The sequence below is a fragment of the Zosterops lateralis genome (assembly GCF_965231275.1).
Source record: "Zosterops lateralis genome assembly, chromosome: 3".
NCBI lineage: Eukaryota > Metazoa > Chordata > Aves > Passeriformes > Zosteropidae > Zosterops > Zosterops lateralis.
The window spans coordinates 36,446,575-36,460,997 of NC_139764.1; the positions used below are offsets into that span (position 1 = coordinate 36,446,575).

At 53.0% G+C, this 14,423-nt stretch overlaps 2 protein-coding genes across 4 annotated transcripts; one reads left to right on the forward strand and one right to left on the reverse strand.

Annotated features, from left to right (window-relative positions):
- Window positions 1-662: 662 nt before the first annotated feature.
- On the reverse strand, window positions 663-11,236 carry GTPBP2 (GTP binding protein 2; the record flags this gene model as incomplete). Of its 3 annotated transcripts, none has more annotated exons than XM_083856858.1 (13): window positions 663-2,538; window positions 2,639-2,842; window positions 3,217-3,381; window positions 3,666-3,837; window positions 4,457-4,515; window positions 4,931-5,066; window positions 5,492-5,711; window positions 6,361-6,535; window positions 6,873-7,070; window positions 7,604-7,712; window positions 8,008-8,192; window positions 8,795-8,821; window positions 11,054-11,236. In XM_083856858.1, the coding sequence occupies 12 exons, from the start codon at window positions 11,234-11,236 to the stop codon at window positions 2,645-2,647; spliced, it is 1,827 nt and encodes a 608-aa protein (XP_083712984.1). In that variant the 3' UTR covers window positions 663-2,538; window positions 2,639-2,644. The 3 variants fall into 3 exon arrangements, with proteins under 3 accessions (XP_083712984.1, XP_083712983.1, XP_083712982.1); XM_083856857.1 differs by having other exon boundaries at window positions 2,635-2,842; XM_083856856.1 differs by having other exon boundaries at window positions 663-2,842.
- A 1,219-nt stretch (window positions 11,237-12,455) lies between these two features.
- On the forward strand, window positions 12,456-14,121 carry MAD2L1BP (MAD2L1 binding protein; the record flags this gene model as incomplete). Its single annotated transcript, XM_083857264.1, has 2 exons — window positions 12,456-12,641; window positions 13,213-14,121. 2 exons carry the CDS (start codon window positions 12,456-12,458, stop codon window positions 13,741-13,743), a joined length of 717 nt encoding a protein of 238 aa, XP_083713390.1. The 3' UTR covers window positions 13,744-14,121.
- Window positions 14,122-14,423: the final 302 nt, after the last annotated feature.

The following is a 14,423-nucleotide window of genomic DNA, read 5'->3' on the forward strand; positions in this document are numbered from 1 at the left end:
AAGTGACAGGTTTCCAAAAGTCCTCACGTGAAAAGAAACAGCAACCAGTCTGGCAGGATTGTCTCACCTCCTGTGACAGTGGCACATCTCATTTCCTAAGTGTCTTGCAGGACTGGACTATGCAGATGCCACTATCTGACACAAAAAAAAGTTTAGAAGAGGCAAATCCTTTCGGTCACAAGTCATCTCCACAGGGAAACCTTTCTGCCTCTACTTGTCCCAAGGGAACAACCTGTTCTCATGGAGACAAGGCAGTCATAAACCTCTTGATAAAGTAGAAGCTATTTTAAAAACAAATCACCAGTTAGGAGTGTGCCCTAGAAAGCGTCTCTTTAATTAGGCTCTGGGGGAATTTATGACTGTGAGAAGGCTCTCCCCGCAGCCTGCCCCGCCCACAACGCCCAAAGTGCTGTGCTCAGGGTGACGTGGCTGCCTGTGACCTCAGGCTGCACACCCAGGCTTACTCAGATAAGCCGGGAGCGCAAGACTGTAAACAAGAGTGCGTGCATTCTTTCCACACCACAGCGCGGTATTTATAGTGCTGAATGCAGGAAGCTTAGGAATGGGTGAAGGGTAGCCAGCTCCAACTGTGACCCAGCTCCAAGGGCAGCAGGGTAAGAGCCCAGCTCCACCGTCACTCATTGTACAACTCAGCCAGAAAGCTCAATAAAACATCTTTATTCTGTACATTTATATAGATGCTTGGAGAACCGGGACAATCCCCAGCATTAGAAAAATTCAAGACAACAAAACAGCAATTATGAAGAGCATGGCACCAAGAACAGTCATGCCACAGATGGCAGGGATGAGGTGAGACCAGCCATCAGCTGTTTCAGAAAGGTCACAGCACCCCCCTTTGGGGCACAAAATACCAGTGCTGCTGCAAAGAGCTGGAGTCCCCCATCCCCAGGCAGCTTTCTGTGTGACCCACTAGCACCAAAGGGAAGAGCCTGCTGGCAGCTAGAGCCTGTCCTTGCAGGCATTGGTGAAAATTGTGTCACTGGAATACCCAGCCCACTGCCAGAATGGGAAAAAAAGGGATCCTGCTTGAGCAGCATCTCCTTTCTCTCTGCTGGGATGCAGCAGTTTTCAGCTGGATCGGTGCTCCCTCCAAGGGACAGGTCACTCCTGCAACTATTAAGCTGCCTTCCCTTTATTTATGCCACCACTTGACAGGCTTCCCCTCACCTCAGCACGCTTTTGGCAGGGCGCAGCCCTCACCTTCCTGCCCTGCGATGGCCTCGCCCAGCGGAGACCACGGCCCCGCAGCAGCGCCTGTGCCAGCAGCAGAACCTGCTCTCGGGGTGCCAGAAGGGCCACTTGGGTGTCCAGGGCTATCACAGGCCCTTGCCCTTCAGTCTGGGCAAGTAGGCCACCACACCAACCAGCAGGGCTTGCTGAAGGCCTTTTGCTCACAGCACACACATTTGGTCTAACAGTCAACAATAAAACCAAAAGCCTATGTACAGCTTTACAGACCCTGCTGCACCCTCCAGGTTGAACAGCAGAGCTGCATGACAGGGAGTGGGAGACCTGTGCTCCACTCTACATACTGAGTCCTTGCTGGCAACATCAGCTTTCCTCTGACATCAAACATCAGTGGCAATGGAAAGAAGAAATTTGTGCTCCAAGAGGAATAAAAATCATGCCACTGTTAAAACAGAAGTTACCTGGTTTTGTGTAGGTAATGCAGCCTGTCCTCCTCACGCATTAAGGCAAGTGTGTGAGGAACAAGGTGGGCTGGGAACAGCCACACCAGGGAGCTCACAGCAAACCACTGCTACCAATGTGCAGATGGCACCTTCAGATGAACATCCATGGAAACAACCTGCTCACACCAGGACAGGCCTGGGCCCTGCTCTGCTCCACAGAATGGCCTCCTGTCCAGCTGCTGCAAGGAACAGATGCAAGTACAAACTCTGTCTTCATGACGTTATGTCAGGATGCTGTGCCACTCAGAGCAGCCACAGCTCCTGGGAGTCAGGAAGAGGGATGCTGAAGAAATGTGTACATGTCAGTGGGGAACAGGACATCTGTCCAACAGTAAGACACTCAGATTGGAGTAACGCAAAACCAGTGCACAAATGGACACACAGCAGATTAAAGCCAACCAAGATTCAAAAGGTTAAAAAGTGTCCAGAATGCATTCTGAGAGGTTCAGCCAAGCCCCTGCTGTGGGTAGCATGGCCTCTTCCATCCCCTGCCCACAAGGATGTGCTGAAGGATGACTTGAGAGAACACTGTTATCAACCCAGTGCTCAGAGAGCAGATGGGACCAGACCTTGTGTCAGAGATGGAAAAACATCCCTTCACTGCTTGTCCTCAAGGGTGCTGCACCTCACAACCAGCAATTTTCAAACAGTAAACAAAGTCAAAACTTGTTTTCCCAGGTCTGCAGGTACCTCTATTCTGAAGGAGAGCAGGGTAATGAACGCTGCAGGCGATGTGGAGAACATGCTTAACTTGTCCCACGTACGGCACTGAATGCAAGAAACTCTCCCATGCTCCATCTCACAGTGCAGAGGAGGGACATCCACACTAGAACGGGACAGCAGCAGCTCCAGGCATTGCTCAGAAAGCCACAGGAGCGTCCAGCCTTCTCCCCAGGTGCTGGTGATTGGATATTTCTCTGACCTACTGGTAGTCAGAAGCTCAGCTGTCCAGGCCCCAGGGACTCCTCCAGGCCGTTTTCTTTGGTGGTGATGGCTTGGAGGTCAGTGACATGTCCAATGCCTTTGGTGACTCCTTCACGGAAAAGTAGTTTGGCTCCAATCTTCAAGTATTCAGGATGCTTGATGAACCTGAAACAGACAACTGCCTTCTCTCCTGTCCGCAGCTTGTCCTGGAAAGAGAAATGGGAGAGCTTAGACCCATCTCCCAAGCTGATGCATGCAGAAAGAGGTGCATGTGGATGGTAGGAAGATGAGGCAAATGAGCAGCCTTCTTCAGACTGCATGGCTTGAGAGCCCTTCACATTACTGCATACATAACACGAGACAGGAAGACACAAGCTCTGAAAGATGGAGAGTTCACCTCTTTAACTTGTTTGGAGGAAAAGCAACCAAATGGGCAGGATAAAGGGATAGAGTCTGCTTCTAGGAAGGGACACAGCTACTCAAAATACCAGCAGCCCCCAGCTTTACTAGAGGGCATGGTGGAATCCCAACAAACCCCACAGTGAGGTCCATCTTCCTCCCCTTTCTTCCCATAGCCTACCTTTCCATGGATCTTCTCCACAATAGCTGTCTGTCGCACATTCCCCACGTGCACCGTCACCTGAAACCCCTTCCGGAAAGTTGTGGCATGGAATAACAGCACGATCTCGGCTTCAAACACTGAGCAGATGGTGGGGTTCATTTCTGGGCTCACCATGACCATGCCCTGCAGAACAACCCAAGGCTCAGACCATTTAGGGCCAGTCTCCTTGCTTCTGAACAGCCCCCAAAACCACAAATATACCTCCCCTCTGTGACTTGGGCTTGCCAAGTCTTCCCATTCTCAGCCTTGTACTCATTGTACTTTGTAACCTGGCCATTTCCTCCCCATCCAGCAAGGTTCCTGTAAACATTTCTACTTCATTCCCACCCTACCAATGGGCGATGTCCAGGGAAGCCTCCAGCCCTGCTCAGTGGACCAGTGAACAACCTGGCAATAGCAGGACTGACCTTGCGCAGCAGGGAGCGGTCGAAGGGCCCGAGGGCCAGGGTGGCTGCCTGCCCAGCCCGCAGCACGCGGCAGGCGGAGCGGTTCCGCTGGATACTGCACACTTTGAGCCGGAGAAACTTCCCATCGTCAGTGGGACCAACCACCAAGTTCTCCCCTTCTCGGCAGATCCCACTGCCCAGGGTAGAAGAGCAGCACATAGTTAATCAGGAGACAAAGACATTTCACCCTCCAAGATGAACCTGAACAAATTCCCCAAGTCTTTGGACTCTTCCCCTGGACCAACTAACAGGGGCATAAAGTTGCTGAGAACCAGGATTTCTTACAATAGGAGTGAAAGCCACACTATCACTCTTAAGAATTCCAGGTACAGACAGGGGCCACTGCACCCCCAGTGCTCTGCCACACCGCTTTGCTTCTGGTGGAGAAACGTCGGATGACACTCCTTCAGTGTGGATGTGCTGGTGGCCAAACTGCTCTGATCACTCCTGAACACGTAGGGACAGCTGCCCTTTCATGGGGCAGCATGCAGTTAACCCCTGCTGGAATCAGAGGATCTACCTTTTACATTTCCTTCCCATACCTGAGGAAGGAAGAAAGGAAGAAAGCGACTCCTTTGGATGATGCCTGACCCCTGCCAACCCTGTAGGGCTCTACTCTCACTTGGCTCACTCATCTGGCCGCAGTCAGGACTGATCCTCACACAGCTTCCACTTCTGCAGCAAGTGACTCTAACCTTGTGGGAACTCCAGCAACCATTCCCATCCACACGTGTCTGCCTAGGTACACTTACCTTGACAGAGTTCCTCCCACAACAGTCCCCACCTCTGGCACCGTATAAATTTCATCAACCTGCAGCAAGGCCAACAAGAATAGGCTGCTCAGACAGACAGCTATGAAACAGCACTCCAGAATAAGGACAAAGAGCCCACCCCTTGTGTGGAAGAAGGTGATCTCCCTGCTGGTCATCAGACACTGTCTCAGAGCTTCACCAGCTCCCACTACCTTCCCATTAGAGGAACAAACCTCTGCTTTTTAAATAGCAACCAGAGAAATTATCTTATCCCTGAGACAGACATCTCGCATGGTTAGGACAGATCCAGCCTCTCAAGCTTTTTTCAAGGACCAAGTGCTTTTTTTTCATGTTTCTCAATAGTCCAGGAGTTCACCACATCTCTACCCGTGGTGTCCAAATTCCCTAAATGTCTCTCCCATGACACAGCAATGAGTCCAGTGTCAGAACTTGAAACAAACTACCCTTACCCACCTGAAATTCTGTAAGTTGCTGCATTAATTCTTCCTGCTCTTTACTGTTGGTCAGTGGAGGGAGGATGTTGAGGAAGACTTTCAAGAGATCCAGGTTCTCCCCAGAAACGCTGGACAGTGTGAAGATTGGGGTGATGCTATCAGACACAAATAGACAGAAATAAGCAGAAGGCCACAGTGCAGCTCCAGAAGGTTTCTGGGATTCTGAATCTACTGAGACCCACAGGAAGATGGATACTACACCAGTAAGTGACTAAAGCAGGAAGGCTAAGTACAACTCCACAGTAACCTCTGCCTCAATGTTTGGTCGAGGCACCAATCCCTTGTCAACACACATTATTCTCATGAATAAGTAACTCTAATGCAGCCTTTGCTCCCAAAGCCCAGAAAAAAGTTTGGGAGGGGAAAATGCCGTCTTGGAGAACGCAAAGGTAGGAAACTTGACAAGGAGCAGAGATGTTCAAGATGTAGTCACCTCCCCTGTGTTCACCCTTCCCCAGCTCTGCTTGGCAGCCCAGTCTGAATTGCCTGCTCCCAACAGAAGAAAGGAATGGTCCCTTACTTGGGAGATTGTGCAAACTGTTGTGCTGCTGTAACAGCATCGTCGTCTGAATTCACAAGCAGGGGGAGCTTGTTGCAGCCTGGCTGCTTCAGGATTCGCTCCAGCTGCTTCACTGTCCGTTCCACAGTGGCTTTTGAACACAAGTCGACTTTGCTGATGACAATGAAGAAGGGGACCTTGAGGGCCATGGCCAAGCCCAAGTGCTCTCGTGTTGTGCCTGCTGCAGGAGACAAGTGAGAGTGTAGGTGCAGCAGCAAAACCCACCACTGTATCCTGTTTATGCTGACAGCTGTGTCCCCTGGCTATCCCACAGGCCCACTCTTAGAGATTTCACTGTTACTGCTTAGTTCATCATGCATTGAAAAAGCACAACTATTCTTTTAAACAAAACCAAACATCAGTCCAGAAAAATAAAAACCACCAAGAAATTTTGTGACTGATCTGCCTGTTTCAGAAAGATGCAGTACTTTTCATTCTTTGGCCAAAATTTGCCAGAGAACAGTCACAAAAATGTCAGAGATAGATGTGGGAGAACTCCAAATGCCTTTTTACAAGACTTTGGGATTCATCACCCCTAAGAATAAGTCAAAGTTGTTTTCTTTTCTGAGAAACACAGCCCCAGATCCCAAACAAAGCCTCTCTGTCCAGGGTACAGTTTAATGTGGTCTACAGCTGCTAAGAGGATTCCAGATCTACTCCCCTCCCAGGCACTCATAGACACTGGCTTACAAGATATCAGTAGAAGCTTACAAATTAATAAACTTTTCTGACAACCACTAACAGCTGACAAGGGCCCATTCCCCCCATTCTCCATTCCTCTTCACATATTGCAGTATGTGCAGTATCTGTGCGGGCAGGGCAACACTCACCAATGCCAGTGTTGGCGCTAACCACCAGCATGGCAAAGTCTGGGCAGTAGCTGGTGAGGCCAAAGATGGTTGTTTTCAGGTATTTGTGGTGGCCAGCCAGGTCAATGAAAGTGATCATTTTGGAAGAACTCTCACAGATCTCTTCTGCTGTCCGGGAGTCACTGTAATTTACCACCTAAGGGATAAGGAGCTTGTGAGAAAGGCGGCCCCAGCAGGCAAGTAAAGAAAACCCAGCTCTTATCTATTCACTTTGATGTCAGAATTACTAAGTAGAGATGATCCACCATGGATGCAAGAAACAGTGTCTGTTGCAGACAGACAACTGACACTCAGGGCACAGAACTCTGCCATGTCTCTTCCCTCCTGTCCCAGACAGACAACCAACACCCACGTTCAGCTCAAGGGACACAGAACTGTGCCACCTGTCTTCCCTCCTGTCCCACTCACAGTTCTAACAGGTGGGTAATCCTGTTCTCCTCCCGCTTTTTGAGTTCAGCAACACACTCTCTCACCTCTCCTTTGCTGTTGAAACCAAGGATCTCAAAGCTGATGCTTGATGTTCTTCCTGATTGGATTTCATGGAGATGCCGGAAGAGGTTGAGGCGTGCTCTGCCCCGCCCGTTGTCCAGCTCTCCTTGCGTTAGGACACCCAACAGTGTTGACTTCCCTGAGTCCACATTCCCTAGGACAGCTACTCGAAGGTCTAAGAACTACAGGAAAAAGAACAAAGAAATAATTAAATTTAACCACTGTTGCACTGAGTGCATGAGCATTACTGGACAGTGGACATGCAGCTCAGAGAGCTTCCCTACATCAGGGACACTGCTCAGTTTAATCTTGCTCAGATTCTGCTCCTGCTCCCAGCAAACCACTGCCCAGCAGTTATGATACACTCTCTAGAGTTGAGATGTGACATACTAGGCTTTGATATCACAAAAAAAGGCCATTTGCTGCAGCAGACCTCTAAATCCTTCCTTGTTTGCACACAGGTCTGCATCAGAACCACTGTCATAGAAGCGAAATAATTTTTCACCTTTGATCCAGTCAATCTCCCGCACTGACATCTGCCACAATCACAGTCTTGGAGATAAGAAACGTTATCATCAAGCCTCCCTCTGGCAGCCCTTTAAAGCATCTGCTATGGGCCAACCTATGACAAAGTGCCTCTAGGGTTTGGGCTCCTATCCCAAAAGGAAGCTGCTCGTCTCCAGCTGGAGAAGACAGCCAAACCACAGGTCCCTACCTGCTGGTTGTCAGGCACCTTTCGGACAAGCACCTCCGTTATCTTCCTTGGAACATCGCTGTCATAATCCACCTCCCTCTCCCGCAGGACCGTAATGTCAGCCCCAACCCTGCCACAAAGACAAAAGGAAGGAATGAGACACATTTGTACTTGACAGCTCTTGCACCTCTACGATAACAGCTGACAAAGCTAATGGGACAAAGGCTGGGGATGGCAGGGAAGGAGCCTCAAGCTTCCAGACAAAAGCCCTGTAACTTTCCTCACGTTTCCAGAGCCTCAGGGCTGAAGGAATGTCAGTCATGCAGGGGCTTTGCAGGATGGAGCTCAGGGAACTGCAGGGAGGAGGCCTCTCTACTGGAGGCTGTTCATGCTTGTGGGCCCTGCAGAGGAAAGGGAGCACGCACTTCTCTGCCATCCGGCGCAGCGTCTTGAGCGAGGCCCGCATCTCCTCCTCCGAGAGGCCCACCAGCAGCCCGTTATCCTCCACGCCGATCTGATAGACGGCCTCGCCCCGGCCCTCCTGCAGTCGCCACTTCATCTGTGTCACCAGGTGCTCAAAGCGATACTGCGAGGGGTTCACCAGCTTCAGCTGTTTAACAGAGGGGGAGTTCTAGTCACAGCCTGGATGCAGAGACAATCCCATTGCCCAATGCCGTGAAGCACTGCTCCCAACTCTGACCCACCTCTAGAAAGCACAACCTGTATTAGTGTCTGAACAGAAGCCAAGGGACAGGTGAGAAGGGGTTTCACAAAGGTACAAACATATGGTGTAAGAACTTCCCTGCCTCGTGACAAAGGGATCTGTACCCTGCCTGCTGCAGAGTTAAAGACAGCACTCTGGGACCAATCTGTGACCCAGGAGCCAGTAAGTGCAAATGGCAGAGCAGCCACAAGAAAGTGGAAAATAATTTCCAGAGATATCTGCATTTCTCTCTCAAGAAAAACACAGCAGGCATCATATACTAGAAGAGATTCCTAAAAATGAGTACTGAGATCAAACTTTTCCAGCTCAACATACTGGGTAAAGCTTGGCACAGAGACACAGAAGATGAATGGTAGTTCCTTAGTGCAGTGTCCACTCTTTTGTCCTTCCCTTGGCCATGTTACCCATAGGCTGTCTTTGGTGAAGTTACTCACTGCAAAATAACCCTCTGGGAGGAAGACCTCCTTCTGCAACATCAAAAGTCTCACCTTGTACTCGATGTTCCCATCTTCTGCCTGGTCAGAGAATGAAACAAGACAGAAGAGTTAGATGCTGTGCCCACATGGACTTCTACAGGCACCAGCTGCCCATATATTCTGAAGCTTGTGCTGAGGATTTCGAAGACAGGGAAAGTGGCAGAAAGAGACTGTGTTAGGTGCCAGCCTTCTGCTATTCTTTCCTACACTCAACTAGAACTTTCCTTATGGTTTGTTTGTGCTGTTGCATCCCACATCATGAACACCACAGGACAAAACTAGAGTGGGGCACAAGGGTAATACTGTCCAGGGGGGGAATTTTTTTCTGGATAGTAAAGAATAGGGCCAGCCTAACAGTCACAGAGAGAGAGAGAGTTCCAGTTTCAAAAAGGCACATGCCAGTATATGATTTAAAGTCTCCCCCGTCACTCAGACATGACCCAAAAAATGTCATCCACAGCATCCCACTCCCACCCTATCCAGCAGCTTCCATCCATCCATCCATCCATCCAATGCACACCAAAACAGGGGCCTGAGAACAAAAGTTTCTGTTTCCTCTGCTGTTCAATGATACTCTCCCTTACTCAATGAGTTTTTTATAGACTCCTTTCTACACCCTTATGTATCTTCTATCTACAAGGAAGAACTACTGACATAAAGAAGCAAGGTAATGACTCCTTTGCCAGCTAGTCACTAGCCAGAGAGTCCTGCAGAAACAGACCTGATTGGGACTGTCTGTACACAATATGCTCAGAAGTATTTTCTCAGGAAAGGCTGAAGCTAGATGGGGTCATAACAGAAAGGCCCAGGTACTCATCAAACTCACTTCAACCAAAACAGGCTCCAGCTTTCCAAAGAGAATATCTAATTTTACAATTGGATATACAACATTTAAGTATTTTTTCCCATTGATTCAGTGTAAGGATCACTAAGAAAGGGCTGGAGCCTGCAGGAAGCCACATACTCTGTTAGACTGAATGGAGCTGGCAACAGTAGGCACTTCCTTTTCCTCTGGACACCTATTTGCATGTCAGGAGAGGCAACAGCCCTCTCCTTGCCTTCCAGCTCAGCTCCTAACCACAGCGGTGCTTACAGTGGCATAAGGCCAACAGAAGTTCTCAATTGTCAGCTCAGTTCTCTGGCAGCAGAGCTGTGCCCTGAGAAGGTACTTGCAGCAGGTTTTCCTCTCTTGCCATCTACCAGCTTTCCAGTTCTAAGAAAAACCCATTCACCTACTGCACTGTCGTCTAAATAAGGAAGTGTGTCTTCTCCAAGGCACTTGACACTAGAAAAGCAACAAGCCTAGACTTGCTGGGGCACACTGCACAGGGTAGCCAGAAACAGGAAGCTGTTTTAAAACCACAGGGGCTGTCCAGCCTCCAGCTGAAAGGAACGAGAGCTAAACTGCGGCTGCAGGGCACAGTCCTTTCTGTGGAGAAGATCTAACAGTAGCAAAGCGCTGTTTTCCCATCTTCCCAAGAGTCCCACGCCTGTCTTGTGGAGGAATTGCTCCCTCCCAGCATAGGCTATTATATATTTTACAGAAATATCTCACTGACTGGGGTCGAACAATTGAGTCCGAGCCAATGTCATTCTCCCCACGGTGACAGTTCTATGAGAGCGGTGACAGCTGCCCCAGCTGAGCACACACCCATGTACTACCAGTGCCACTTCTTCCTGCTGCAAGAGACAAGTGCCTCACCCTCTGTCCACACCATCTGCAGCCCTACGTAAGGAAACAGCTGTCAAATTAGCTGGGAGAGGAGTCACCAGCACCCGTCTGGCAGCTGGAAAGGGGCTCAGACCCTCCTGATAGTCTCTCGGTGAGAGAGAGATGCAAACGCGATGTTTGGAACTAGGAGGCAAGCAGAGCTTTGTTTCCGAAGCTATTTGGGTGGCAGGCGGCAAAGCGCCGGCAGGCAGCCCCCCGGCAGAGCGATGCTGTTCACGGGCAGGGGCCGCAGGGAGCTCCCTGGCACCGGGGCGCGGGCACAGCCGGAGAGAGCCCGGGGAGGCGGGCACACGACTCCCGGGGCTGCGGGACCGCTCCTACGGCCGCTGTCAGCCCGACCCGGCACGGCCCCGCACCAGCGCCAGCCCCGGCCAGCCCCACCGCCAGCCTGCGGGGCCCAGCCTGCGGGGCCCGGCCGCGGTACCGGCCCGCTCTGGGGGGGCACCGGCCCTCCGCCCCTCCCGCCCCTCAGCGGCGGCGCCCCCCGCCCCGGGCCCGGCCCCTCCCTCCGCGGCTGAGGGGACGCGGGGCTCACTCACCTCGGGTGGCAGGTACGGGGGGTTGTTGGCCTTCCCTCCGCGGCTCCGCCCGTTCTTCTTCTTCGTCTTGGAGCCGCCGCCGCCCCCAGGCGCGGGCCCCCCGCGGCCGCGCAGCGCTGCCCCTGCCCCGCCGCCCGTCGGCCGACAGCAGCCCCCGAACAGCTCCGACACCCGCGAGTCCATGGCGGACACCGCGGCCCCCCCGCCCCGCGGCAGCGCCCGCTCTGCTCTGCTCCCCCCCGGCCCCGCCGGCCCGGCTCCGGCTCCGGCGTCACCGACCGCCGCGCGGCGCCCCGGGAAAGCGAGTCCCGCCCGCCTACAACGCCGAGAACGCGCCGCGCGCCGCCCGCTCGAAACTACACCTCCCGGCGTGCCCCGCGGCGCGACCGATAGCTCCCGTACGGGTCCTACCCGCGAGGGCTGATGGGAGTTGGAGTCCAAGGGGGAAGGCGCCGCCTGTCGGCCGCGGCCGACAAGGCGCGGGATGCCACCGCTCCCCGGGATCTGCGGACGCCCGTGGGTTACCCCTTCGGCAATCCACAGCCCCGGGCTCCCTGGCTATTGGCATCGAGCGGTCAGTCACACTGGCTCCGGGAAACTGGGGCACTTCTGAAGCTCTATTGCATTGGAGGTACCTCATGACCACGCAGAGGCAGCAGCCCGATACAGAGCGAGCCCAAGGGACGCACTAAGATCCAAGGCAGGGGGCGGCCGGAACAGCAGAAGATGCTCTAAGCCGCGCACCGCAACCCCTCGCTAAGGTTATTCCCAGTTCCCAGTTCCACGGGCACTGCGCTCTCTCTTTCCCCGCCGCACGGCTGGGAAGGCGATGCCGGATCATTGTTGGTGTACAACCGACACCCTCCGTGCCCCAGCGCACGAGCGGCCGCGGCTCCGGTACAGCAGCCCCGGAGCGGCTCCTCTCGCTATCCCGCCCTCCCCCGCCGCGCGCTGCAGGCGGCACCCAATGGGGCGGCGGGAGCAATGTTTCCAAACACGGCACTCCCCGCGAGCTCCCCGCCCTCGGCTCCCGCCGCAACGCGAGGGCAGCTCCTCCCTCAAAACACCGGAGCTGCCGGGGCGGCCAGGAGCGGGGCGGAGGGCAGCGGAGCCGCTTCCTGCAGCTCTCCCGGGACAGACCCGCAAGGAGCAACCGCAGCTCCCGGCCCGACCTGAGCCGGGCGGCCCCGGGACCGGGAGCGGGGCCGGGAGCGGGGGGCGGGGCTACACCAGACCCCGCCCCCCACCGCGCTCACCAATCGCGGCTCCGCTGCCGCCGCTGGAGGGCGCGCGCTGCGGCCCGCGCGCCGCTCCCGTGAGGCTCCGCGGCGGCGGCGGCGGCATTTAAACCCGCGGCCGTTGGGGGGGCCCGTCACTGCGCCTCGTTCTCGGGAGCGGCGGGATGAGGCCTCAGGAGGACGGGTCGGAGCCGGGCAGCCCCGCCGTGGCTGTGGCGTTCTCGAGAGCCGTGTGCCGGGGCAGCGGCTACCGCTTCGCCTGCGAGCTCCTGAAGCACGTCCTGCACCAGCGGAACCAGCTCCCACTGCCCTACGAGCAGCTGGCCTACTTCTGCCGGAGGGCGGCCCAGGTGAGGGGCGAGGGTCGCGGGGTCATCCCCGTGCTCGGAGGCGGCCCCGGGCCGGGGGATAAGGGGGGCCGTGGCCTTTGTGTTTTGCTTGCGAGCTCCTGTCCTCTCTCGGTGACTCTCACGGCAACGTGTCGTGGATTTTAAAGTAAAGCGCTTGTTGTGGCTGCATTCCTAAGTGTTACCTCTTCTCTTAAAAACGAAGCAAAGGCAGCGTTAAGTTCAGGCGGCTGAAGGTGTCGACAAATTGTTTCCTTCTTTCCGCTCAAAGCGTCTCACTGCTTCGTTTGTTATGCGAAAATCTCTAAGCAAAAAACTATTAAGTGGTTTCAGAGTGATGGCTGATCTTTGAAAGATGGTCTTCTAATTCCTATTGGAATTCATCAGTAGTGTGATTCAGATTCAAACCGAGTAGGTATTGATTGTGCTTTTGTGTTCCTTTTGCATTTCCTGGTATGGAGAGCTGTGCATCTTATTCCTTGACTCTTTGGGATGGGCCATGCTTTCTGCAGAGTATATTAGAACAAATACATGTTCATAACTAAATGTACTAATCTGAATTTTTGTTTTTCAGGACAGAGATGGAACTGAGAAGCCACTCTCCCTGGGCCTGGCAAGCAGAAAGTGCCAGCAGCTGCTGGCGGAGCTGGAGGGATTGTTCCAGCACCTGGAAGTCATGTTTAGCCTGACGCTGGTTCCTCGGGTTCTTTTCCTACTTGGAGGCAATGTCATGAACCCCAAGGAGCTCTATGAGCTGAACTTGGAGGAGTTCTGTGAGGGCACTGCTGAGGAGAGCCTCCAGACTGCGCCCTGTGTTCGCCAGCTCTTCCACCGCCTGTTTGTTGCCGATGTCTTCAGTGAACTTAAGGCTCTCCCTGTCACAGGCACTCTTGTCCTGGTCCAGGGACACCGTGACTGTGGTGTTGAGTGGTTCCGGCCCAAGCTCAACTACCGAGTGCCCACCCGAGGGAGGAAGCTGACTGTCAAGTTGTCCTGTGATGGAGACCTCCACGTTAGTGCCTCACCTCCACAGCACACAGCACCTGCCTGGGAGGACTATGTCTGGTTCCAAGCACCGGTGACCCTCAAAGGCTTTAGTGAATGAATGGTTTCCGTAGAAATTTACTTGGAATATTGATTACTTTTTTTCTTTAGGTATTAGTTTTAGCAAATGTAACCATGTATTTTTGAAGCATGCCTGTCTGAATTTTTTTTTCTTCATGGTGTCTACTGCCTTCCTGTAGCTTGCTGCGCTCATCTATTGTCCTTATTTCCTCAGTTGCTGTTGTTGCAGGCAAATCCACTTTATGGCACATTTGCTCACAGGTCCAGTGATTCTTTAGGGTCCCAGTATGTGACACAGGGTGAATTAATGTGTTGGGAGTAAAACTCTCCTGCTGTGTGCTTGCTAAGCTGGTAAATACATACGATCTCCTCCTGAGTTTTAATGTGGCCCTTTTCTGATCCTGCCTTTGCCATGTTACCCATAGGCTAGCTGAGGTGAAGTTACTTCCTGCAAAATAACTCTCTGTGAGGAAAACCTTCTGCAGTCCTTAAAAGGCTGCCCCCATAAAAAAAAAACCAGGGGGCAAAATTGGAGCAGGACACAGAGGTGATATTGTTGCACAAGAGGGATTTATTTCCAGCTAGTAAAGAATGGGACAGGATGAAGGCAGTTCCTCTGCAAAGGGCTGGAGCTGCTGGGGCTGCCGTGGAGCTGTGCAGAGATGAGTGGAGCTGCTTCCAGGGGCCCCCTGGCAACCCTGCAAGCAACAGCCTTGGCTT